Here is an 11,711-nt window from a genome sequence, read left to right on the forward strand (position 1 = left end):
TTGTTTATTATATTTTGTGTTGGAATTTGAAAAAGTTGTAATGATGAGTTGAGAGGAGTTAAGGATCCAAACGAAGCGTTAATCTTTCAGATCTGTTTTATTTTGTGTATTTTCGGTTGTTGTTTGTTGGTTTGCTCTTCTTGCTCTACTTTTTCAGAAATAAAATTTTAAATCTAACGGATGTGAAGCCTCATCTTTCAAAATTTTTTTTTTCCAACAAATTCGTGTTGATTATCTCTTTGTGCTCGTTTCTATTTTTTTTAATACATACAAATTTGAGATTATACTTCTTAGAAATCTCCATCTGTGTTTCTTTTTCCTATTTTTTTAAAACTTCATTTTTTGAAAATGTTATGAATTTGAAGCCTCATCTTTCAGATCTTAGATTTATTTATTTTTTTTCACCTGATAGGTGTTGATTTGTTGTTACTTTTTTTTTTATGCGTTGGGATGTTTATTTTCATTGCAAATTTTTAATTTTTGAATGCTTACAAATCTTTCTATCTTTCTTATCTTCTAATTTATTTCTTATACTAGTAAGGGCAACGTGCACTGCACATGTGCCCCGTTGATAAATATAAAAAGAAAAAATTAAAAATAGTATAAAAAAGTAAATGAGAAGGTGAAAAAAGAAATTTAACCAAAAATTGAACAAAATATACAAAGTGAAGAAAGAAGTATAGACTTTACATATAATTTAGTATCTTAATTATTTAAGTATATAACTGTGATTAGTTTAAGAAGAAGAGATTTTGAGTGCTTATGACATAATTTGATTTATAGGATGGACAACGAGTGCATTGAGTTTATTCTAACATAGTTGTTCATGTTGATTCATTTATGCCTACTGCAAGTACATAATCTATTCATTTTCTGAAACTGTAGTTGTAATATTTGTTAAATATAGTAGGTGCTCCTGTAATAATGAAAAAATATAAAAACATAATGCATTAAATATTCTACCTCGTCTGTGTGTTCAAAGAGATCAACAGTTGTACGATTCAATATTTCTTTTGCTATGAGTCTGAAGATAACAACCGTTACACATTCAGTATCTTCATCTACTACTAGATAGACTTGACAGATAAAATTAATGAGAATATTAGTAATTGCATAATTTTAACAATTGTTATGTTATATTTATCATGTTAAGAATAATCATTTAAAATGATGAGATAAAATAATTTGCCGTGGTTATGAGATGCTCATATTTTTACAATTACAGCACACGAATTTTTTGTTGTTATCAGATCCGATTGCTTTATTACAATTTGCAAGGGACATAAGTGAAACTTCAAGGTAAAGGAGATGTTGTTGATTTGAGCTGTGGGAGGCTTCCGGCGTCTCTACAAATTGATTGTGTGCATCGGTGGCTCACTGTTTATCTTAAATTTTAGACGCCGGTGGTCCTGAGTCTCTCTTTTATATCAAAACTACACTCCCTCCTAAATCTTGTATACTTTATTTATTTATTTACCTACATAAATAAATTTATCAATTATCACTATCCTACTCTCTGCTCTAAAAAAATTATAGTTATTACTCGAAAATCAGATAATTCAATAAAAAAATGAAATGTTGCTGATTTTTTGTCCCTCCCTCTCTCTTCAATGTTTGCGTGCTGAAAAATTTGAAATAAAGTTTCATTATTTCACAGACGAAGGGCTACAAACTAAATGGATATAAAAAAAACTTCCATATCTATCAGCAATCATAATTAGGAGCAAAAGCAAGCTAAGATGAACATCATGAAATAATAACGGCTTTCAGATTCTGAATTATACAGCCAGCGCTCGTCTCCGCCTTCCTACTGCATGCATGTGATCTCATCAATCAGCAAATCCAAAGTCCTCCAGGACGATCCACCTTCCTCCACAGCCTTCTTGGCCGTTTCTGCAAGTTCCTTCACCTTCTTCCTCACCCCTTTCCCCCTCTCCCCCTCCATCAACTGCCTCACCGTTTTCTCTAACCCCTCACTCTTCACAAACCCTCTCGCTGACCCATCACAGGTCTCAACCCTCAATCCGGCCATTATTTCCTCCGTCACCATTCTTGCATTAAGATGTTGCTCTGCCATCATGGGCCATGCAAGGATTGGCACCCCAGCACATATGCTCTCCAAAACAGAATTCCACCCACAGTGGCTGAGAAACCCCTGGACACACTCCTGCATCAAAATCTCCTTTTGGTCAACCCAGTCTCTCACTACAATTCCTCTATCTTTCACTCTCTCTTCAAAACCATCCGAGAATATCTCAGACTCGATCTTTCTTATCACCCACAAGAAATTCACTTTGGATTCTTCCAACCCAATTTCTATTTCTTTGAGTTGTGCAGGCGAAATCTCCACCTGAGACCCGAAGGCTACGTACAGAACTGAGTTCCCCTGGTCAAGTTTCTCGTCCAGCCATTGCACCCATATGGGCTTCTTGTGAGGTTCCGGTTGAGCCTTTGGTAGCTCAGCCAAGCAAAGAGGCCCCACGGACCAGGACTTAGGTGAACAGTTAAGGTTCCAATAATCAGCGAACACAGGCTCAAGCTCATAGAAGCTGTTGACTATAATACCATGAGCATTAGTTGCCGATAGCATAGTCTTCATTGTAAACTCAAGTTCCAGACCAAAGGGCTCCCTGAATTGCCGTTCGAAGTCATTTTTAGTGACTTTGACCCATGGAAAAGTTGTCAAAGTTACCAACTCATCGTCTGACTGGGGTCCAAATAGAAGCCGATCCATCATTACAGCTCTGCAAACGGTTGTAGCGTAATAACACATGCCACTGAATATAAACCGTGGGATGTTGAACCTGGAGGCCGGCTCTGCAGTCCACCAGAGGAACCAATCAGTGACCATGAAGCTGACACGGGGAAGAGTCTCGAGCGCTCGTTCGAAGTCGGGCTGCATGAACCTGGTGGAGAGTGCAAATGAATGGAAGAGGGACATTGAGGGAAGTTTGTCGGTGCTCTCGGTGCCAGCAGGGATATCATCATGTCCGGGAACGTTCTGAGGGAAGGGGAGGGTGACAATGGAGGCAGAACTGTTCGAGAGAAACTGAGCGATGAAGGGACGGTTGGCTGGGGTGGTGAAGATGGTGACGGCGAGACGGCGACGGAGTAGGAGGTGGGCTAGGTGGAGGATTGGAATGGTATGACCTTTGGACATGAAAGGAAAGAGAACCACATGGAGAGGTTCTGCATCATCAGAAGGGTTGAAATTCATGATTAATTTATTCTTCTTCTTCTTTCACACAGCTTTCATGGCTCGCAATTGTTCGTCTCCCTGGTTAGATGTAGCTGCGCTGGTCTAATATTAATGGCGATTGCATATAAAGAACTCGTTGTCCGTGATCAAGACTATATAATATAGAAAAAATCAAATTTCTTATCAATTCTCTGCACCACACCTAAATATATATATATTTAGATAAAAAAAACTAAATATATTATTGTACGGTATAAAGATGGTAGATAACGTTTGTGACAGAATTATGTTGTAGAAGACTCGTGGCCCCACCGTAGGATGGACCATGGACGCAGTATCATCAATAATATCCCGCGTTTTTGGCAGACGTTTGAAATGCCAATTACCTAACGAGCAGCTTCGTTTGAAAATTAAACTCATATCATTTCGTTATTATAATTTTTTTAAATTTTAACATAAAATATAATAAATAATTTAAATTTTTTAAATTTTAAAATAATAATAATATTAAAAATTAATATTTTATCATCTCAACTCAATTCAATTCAATTCAACATTGTTGAAACGCTAATTTCCTAACTTAAACTATCCATGATGAACCAATTAGTCTATATACTACTTTCCCGCACACGAAGTTCTTCAAATTAATTTATGTAAAAGTGAAAAGGTCACGTAAACTTAGGCATTACATTAAGACTAAAATAATTGTTTTCTAGAGTCAAAAGTACTAGTACTGCTTAATATGTGTCGGCCGGAGTATACACGTCGTACGCGTACATGATATGCATCAGGAACGCACATACATCAAACTCAGTTGGCATATACGACGACGGATGATGATCAGTACGTAGGTGATTTTTGGAGGTCGGACTTTCAGGATGGACCACTTCTCGACACTAGCAATATTAGATCACATCCTAATTATCATTCGATGGCAGTGATGAGTATAGTATCCCTGCAGTAGTACTTGTTTTTCATGATGTCCTTAATATTCATGATCATGATCATGTCTTCTAGATGATCATTATTAATATAGAATGCTTGAATGCAATGACGAGATTCATCAATAATCTCTCTCATTTTAAGCGGTGAATAATCAGTTGATCATCATGATCTGTAATAAAGTAAAAGAAAACAGAGCACAAGTGTTCATTGAAATGCCTCAAAGGGCTACTGCATTATACCGAGAATTCCTTACTTACATTTCTGCCATTACATGTACAATATTTATAGCACTCAAAACATAACAACCTATCCTCTAGTATTAAGACACGTGTATTTCTGATTCTTTATTCTGTTTTGACAGGAATGTCTCCAGGCTGTATTATGATACTTTCTTGATCAAGGCAGTGTGTACTTGCTCTGCTTTGGGTGCTAGCTGTTGCCTTCTTTCCTTGGTACAATCGGTTGCTGGCGCACCTTGAGTATATGGTGCTGTGATTACTTTATCAGCCCCCCTCGATGCAAGCGGCACTTCACAAATAGTGAGGCTTGATCGTAGTGAAGAAAACCGAGCTGTGGAAAGTGGTTTTGTTAGGATATCTGCAAGTTGTTCCTTGCTAGAAACAAAGGAAACAATGAGAGTTTTTGCAGCTACTTGATCACGAACAAAATGATAATCCAATTCAACATGTTTTGTACGAAAGTGAAGTACTGGATTAACAGACAAGTATGTGCCCCCAAGTTATCACACCATAGTGTAAGAGCTTTGATTAAAAATATTCCAAGTTCTTTTAAAAGAGATTGTATCCATAAAATCTCACAAATAGTGTTGGCAACAGCCTTATATTCAGCTTCAGTTGATGATCGAGCAACCGTTGGTTGCTTTTTGGATCCCCATGAAATAAGATGCGAACCAAAAAAGACACAGAACCCACCAGTGAATTTTCTATCATCAGGGCATCCGGCCCAATCAGCATTAGAGTAGGCCGAGATATTAAACAAGGATTGAGAGAAGAAGTATAGTCCATAATGAGTAGTTAAACGTAAATAACGAAGAATTCGCTTTACAGCTTGCCAGTGAGAATTTTTTAGACAGTGCATAAATTGACAAACTTTATTAACAGCAAAAGAAATATCTGGACGGATAAACGCCAAATATTATAGACTGCCTACAACACTCCTATAAAAATGAGGATCGTCAAAAGAGGAACCATCAAGAGCCGTAAGCTTAGTGGAAGTGGACATTGGTGATGAAACAGTTTTAGCATTATGCATATTTGTGCGATGCAGAATATTAGCAATGTATTTGGACTGACTTAGATATAGACCATGACTATTTCGAGAGACTTCTATACCCAGGAAAAAATGTAGTTGACCAAGGTCTTTAACAGGAAAATGATTGCTCATGGCTGTTATAAAATCTGAAATTAACAAAGAATGTGAGCCAGTAACAATTATATCGTCAACATAGACTAAAACAAAGACAACATAACCAACTTGTTTAAAAATAAATAAAGATGAATCAGACTTGGATTCTAAAAATCCAAGAGAAAGGAGTTGAGAACTTAGCTTTGAGAACCAGGCTCGAGCAGCCTGTTTAAGGCCATAGATGGCCTTTTTCAGCTTGCAAATGTATGTTGGATAATCGGGATTGACAAAACCAGGAGGTTGATGCATATACACTGCTTCTTCTAAGTCACCATGCAGGAAGGAATTTTGAATATCTAGTTGGTGTAATGGCCATTTACACGAGACAGCAATAGAAAGTAATAATCGAATAGTAACAGGTTTTACAACAGGAGAAAAGGTTTCAGTATAATCTACCCAAGGTTGTTGATGAAATCCCTTGGCAACAAGACGTGCCTTGCGCTGTTCGATAGAGCCATTAGCACGCCTCTTTGTTTTCAAGACCCATTTCGGACCCAAGACATTGAGAGAAGGAGAAGGTGGAACTAAATCCCAAGTGGAGTTTTGAAGGAGAGCCTGAAACTTAAATTGCATGGCGGGACGCCATTACGGGTATTTAGAAGCATCTGTGTAAGATACAGGTTCTTCAAGAACCTCAGATGAAGAAGAAATTGTAAGTGAGGCAGAGTGTTTGGGAATCGGCCATGGAAAGGTTCCATCATTACGTTCTTTGGGACATCGCACATTTGCTTTCAACCTCGTTATCATTGGATGGGTATTTGCGGAAGAGAGAGCCATTGAGTTAGGCAGTGCAGAGTTAAGGATAGGGTTTGAAGATTCTCGAGATGGAGATAGATTTCTGGGAGGAACTGGACTCGATGATGAGGTGGGTGTAAATGAAGAAGTTGGGCTAGATGAAGATTGTGAGCCCGTAAAGATATGAGTGAGAGTGCGATTCGGAAGTGAGACCCATGTGATTTGGTGGGCTGCAGACATCCAGTAGTGGACTTTAGAGATCGGTCAATGAGACCAATTGGTCTAAAGATGGTAAAATAGGTGCTGAATGTGGAGCACGAGTGGGATTTTGAATTTTATCATAGGACTCAGACAAAAACAGAAACTGATTTTCATGAAATTGAACGTCACATGAAACATAAGTGCGACCACATGGTACGTGTAAACAATTATAGCCATTATGATCAAGACTATATCCCATAAAAACACACAGTTTAGAGCGTAGATCCATTTTATGTTTATTGAAAGGACGCAAGTTGGGCCAACAAGCAGCTCCAAATGTGCGAAGAAAATTATAATCAGGAGAACAATTAAAAAGCATTTGAAATGGAGATTTATTTTTTAAAATGGAAGTAGGCATCCTATTGATTAAATAAACTGCGGTTTGAAAAGCAGCGGACTAGTATTTAAAAGGCATTGAGGCTTGGGCAAGTAAAGTAAGTCCTGTCTCAACAATGTGGCGATGTCGTCGCTCAACACTGCCATTTTGTGCATGAGAATAAGGACAGGTGAGGCGATGACTTATGCCATTTGATTGTAGTACTTTTTGAAGAGGGCAAAATTCTCTACCCCCATCCATTTGCACGGTTTTAACATTTTGTGAAAAACAATTTTTAACATAACGCAAAAATGCAATAAAAATAGAAGTGACTCAGATTTTGCTTGACGCGAAAAAAACCAAATATATTTAGTAAAATCATCAACAATTGACAAGTAATACCGACATCCAGCAGATGATAATACTGGTGTCGGTCCCCAAACATCTATAAACAATAACTCAAAAGGGTGAAGAGAACGAGATGAAGAAGGGGGATGAGGTAAAGCATGAGCTTTGGCTTGTGGACAAGCCGAACATGGAGATAACGGGTTACTTGAATTTGTGGGAAGCTTAAAATTACTAATAATAAAAGAGGTAACTCTAGAAGATGGATGACCAAGGCGCATATGCCAGTTGAAAGCCAATGTGCGTTCTCAAATAAAAGCTTGAGGATTTGGTGAGTTGAGAGTGGGGAGAACTTATATGCCATTCCTAACAGTGCCTTGAAGAAGAGCTTCCCGAGTTTGTAAATCCTTCACAAGAAAACAAGAGGAATAAAACTCAAAATAAACAGAGTTATCAAGACAGAATTGACGAATAGACAAAAGATTTTTTGTCATAGAAGGAACATGCAAAAGTTTAGATAAGAGGAACTTGCCAGTGGGAGTATAGAAATGTCCGGAACCAGTATGCTGAATAGGAATGGTTGAGCCATCTCCAATACTGACTTGATCTGAGCCCTGATAATAGATGGAATCCAAGTTCAGATTCTGAAAATCATTTGTAAAGTGATTCGTTGCCGCAGTATCGGGGAACCAAGCATTAGATTGAGTATACTGCATGGGAGGTGCAGCTGTGGTGAGGTTGGCTGAGAGGTTCGGTGGAGGAAGGAGTTGATAGTTATGATCAAACCAAAAATAGCAGCGTAAGGCTGTATGCCCAGCTTTGTGACAGACTTGGCAAGTAGGTCTATTGTCATTTCTGTTGGTAAAATGACTATTGCGACCCCCACGACCTCTGCGTGGGCCACATCCCTGACCTCTAAGAGTTGGTGAAAAACTAGGACCAGGAGATGATTTGGTTTGAGTCAGATTCGCGGCCATGGGATTGCCAGAGAGAAGAGTATGTGTTTGATGGGCCAAGCGAGACTTATGATTGAGTAAATAGCTGTATACTTGCGAAGGACTAAGAGGGTCTGCTCTAGTAGTAAGGGAAGTCACCAAGGAATCATAATCAATGCCTAGACCGGCTAGCATATATACTGAGAATTCAGTATTAGACAAGGGCTAACCCGCGGCAGCCATAGAAGCTGCCAGAGACTTCGCCTTATGGAAATAGTCCGTAACAGACTCAAGGCCCTTTTTTAGGGTGGCAAGTTGCAGTTGGGTCTGCATAAGATGCGCTGATGATTGTGCTGTGAAAAGGTCTTGCAACATAGTCCATATTTCATGAGCAATGGTACACTCAAGAACTTGTACAAGAACATTTTCGAATAGAGAGGAATTCAAGCCTGAAATGATTAACTGATCAAGTTGAGACCATTTAAGATACTCTGGATTTGTAGCATTATTAATCAAGGGAAGGGGCACATTTGTAAAGCCGTCCACATGATGATACAGTCTATGACCCTTGAAGAAAGGTACAACTTGAGCCTTCCACAAAAAGTAGTTTTCAACCGTAAGTTTAATAGTGATAAAATGGCTAGCTGAGTTGAGAAGGGAGGTATTTATGGAAGGTGGGATAGTATCCTTGGGAGGAATGGAAGACTCCATTTGTGTTAGGATCGATGAAGGGTGACGGAGGTCACTGGCCTCTTGATACCATAATAAGGTAAAAGAAAACATAGCACAAGTGTTCACTGAAATGCCTCAAAGGACTAATGCATTATACCGAGAATTCCTTACTTACATTTCTGCCATTACATGTGCAATATTTATAGCACTCAAAACATAACAACCTATCATCTAGTATTAGGACACGTGTATTTCTGATTCTTTATTCTATTTTGACAGGAATGTCTCCGGACTGTATTCTTGATCAAGGTCGTGTGTACCTGCTCTGCTTTGGGTGCTAGCTATTGCCTTCTTTCCTTGAGTACAATCGGTTGCTGGCGCATCTTGAGTACATGGTGCTGTGATTACTTTATCAATATGGATCTAGAAGCGACAGAAACGTAGGAATCACATTATATATTAATTTTATATGATCTTACGTGAGTTCCATATTGCACAGAAGAAAATCTACTTTGTCACATAAAATTTACTGTTCTAATTGACCGTTCTGTAAAAAAAATTAATAATAATATTTTATTTATACTTAAGGTGATTTTTAATATATTAATATATTTTTTAAAAAATATTTATAAATAATAAAAAAAATGTGAATACAAAAATTAAATTAAAGAAAAAAAACACTAACTTTGCACCAGCGGCACGCTAGCTTTACTCTTGCACAGAATGTCAGTACTACTGCTTGCACGCGTCGATCGAAGAATACATTAATAATATTGACAAAACAGCCAACCAACATCAAAATCAGACACCCCGGCCACGTACGTGCAAACGTGGCATGGTTCCTTCCGATTCCTGTCTCATCTTTGATACTTTTAAATTTCGAAAAATAAATTCATTTCAATTCATTTTAATTTATTATTATAAATTTTTTAAATTTTAATATAAAATATAATAAATAATTTAATTTTTTTTAATTTTAAAATAATAATAATAATAAAAAATAATATTCTAATAATATTTTATCATCTCAACTCAATTCAGTTTAACATCTAAATATACTCTTAAGGTCCATTTATATTCAAAATCTATTTCAATTTATCTCATTTCATCTTATCATTATAATTTTTTAAAATTTTTACATAAGATATAATAAATAATTTAACTTTTTAAATTTTAAAATAATTTTTTTAAATTTTTATATAAAATATAATAAATAATTTAAATTTTATTATATTATTTACAAATTATTTCAATTTATCTCAACTTGAATCCAAACCGCTGCTAAGAATATCTTCGTTGATCAAGTTGCAAGCAAATCATGCATGCTAAACCACACAATTATCCGGCCAGTGCGTACGTACATGTCTTCAGAAATGGACGTGATGTCTTCAGAAATGGACGTGGGGTACATGGTGGGATCTCTTTATCTTGCCCCAAACATCCGCCACTCGTTTAGTTTGAGAGTTGGGACACGACACCATTTGATAGGCTACGTATTGGCTATAGAATCCGACCTCCACACATTTTTTGGGAGGCTGAATAGTTCTAAAACTTTTATTTTTTTTTTCTTAAAATGGGTCTTTGACATGCATCATGTGTATCATATATATATATATAATATTCTTGAAGGTTATTATGCACTTATGTAAAATATGAGTAATGGTAAGTAGAGAAACCGACATTTCCTCCGTTTTCACTGGACAGAGGGGGTTCGAAGCTTGGGTTCCGGCCAACTCCTCCCCTAGCCAGCCCTAGAGACTTTTCTACTTTTATGTTTTTCTGTTTGGTTTTTTACCGTAGGTTTTTCCTTAGTTTCCTCTCCTTAGCGCTGATCTACTGCTTTTTGGCAACTTCCGACCAACACACGACGCCGATTCAACTTCTCTGGTCGCCAATCTTCATGTTCGGAGAAGAAAAACACAGTTCTGCTCAGCGCATTTGGTGCACGTGCGACCCTAGCCGTGCGAGTTTTTTAGCCGCAGCCGCATCCTAGAGCGACATTGGAGACCACGCAGGGCCTCACCGGCATCAGAGGCCTCAAATCCATTAGATCTGCTCGTTCAACCACCTCCTCAGGTGGCGCGTGTCCTGCACGCGCCGCCACTACCTGTGTTAATCCGACGCCGACGACTCGGTTTAGATTCTGGTTGCTACTTTATGTTACCGTTTTTCCTAACCAGTGATTTTGTACTAGGGATGTTGGACTTCTCCAAAAATAATTTCCAGACAATATGTGACAGTGCACCCGCCACCTTTACCACTTCTAACAGAGGTTCCATCGTCTCCGGCGGTGGTTCCATTGTTCGCATTTTTGTGAATATATTTTCATCTTTCTATAAGACGACATCCTTTTATAGGGTATGGATAAGGATCAAGAAATTGGTCTCAAATATACCCGTTCACCATTTTGCACTATTTTTTATTACTTTTTGAGATGATTGTTATGGAACCCCAATCTCATACTTATGTATCACTTTTTTTGTTTAATGAAATTAACTTTCTTAAAAATAATAAAAAATAAATAAATAAAGTGGACAAACTAATTGTGGGATAAAACAGAGTCGACCTACATCCATAATACAAGGCCAGGATGGTTGATTTGATCTCCATGTACGGGTGATAAATGCTACGCCTAGAGACGCCATTCTCATCGCAACAATACCAGGCCAGGACGACTGTATTATTGCTATTACACGTAATCAACTAGAAGTGATAAATATATAACTTTATATAATATTTTTTATAATATATTATAAAATAAGAATATTTTTATAAAATAATGATAGCTTTATAAGATATTTTATAAAAATATATTTTTTTTAAATATTATTATATAAAATATTATATAAAGTGTCATGTGTTTATCAATTTTCTAATC

The 11,711-nt window shown here is 37.3% G+C and overlaps 1 protein-coding gene across 1 annotated transcript; it reads right to left on the reverse strand.

The window, feature by feature from the left end:
- Window positions 1-1,767: 1,767 nt before the first annotated feature.
- LOC121250620 (UDP-glycosyltransferase 90A1-like) lies at window positions 1,768-3,967 on the reverse strand. Its single transcript, XM_041149789.1, has 2 exons — window positions 3,906-3,967; window positions 1,768-3,306 (listed from the first exon to the last, which is right to left on the reverse strand). Exon 2 carries the CDS (start codon window positions 3,215-3,217, stop codon window positions 1,808-1,810), a length of 1,410 nt encoding a protein of 469 aa, XP_041005723.1. The 5' UTR covers window positions 3,218-3,306; window positions 3,906-3,967; the 3' UTR covers window positions 1,768-1,807.
- Window positions 3,968-11,711: the final 7,744 nt, after the last annotated feature.

Source organism: Juglans microcarpa x Juglans regia, chromosome 2D (assembly GCF_004785595.1).
Source record: "Juglans microcarpa x Juglans regia isolate MS1-56 chromosome 2D, Jm3101_v1.0, whole genome shotgun sequence".
Lineage (NCBI taxonomy): Eukaryota > Viridiplantae > Streptophyta > Magnoliopsida > Fagales > Juglandaceae > Juglans > Juglans microcarpa x Juglans regia.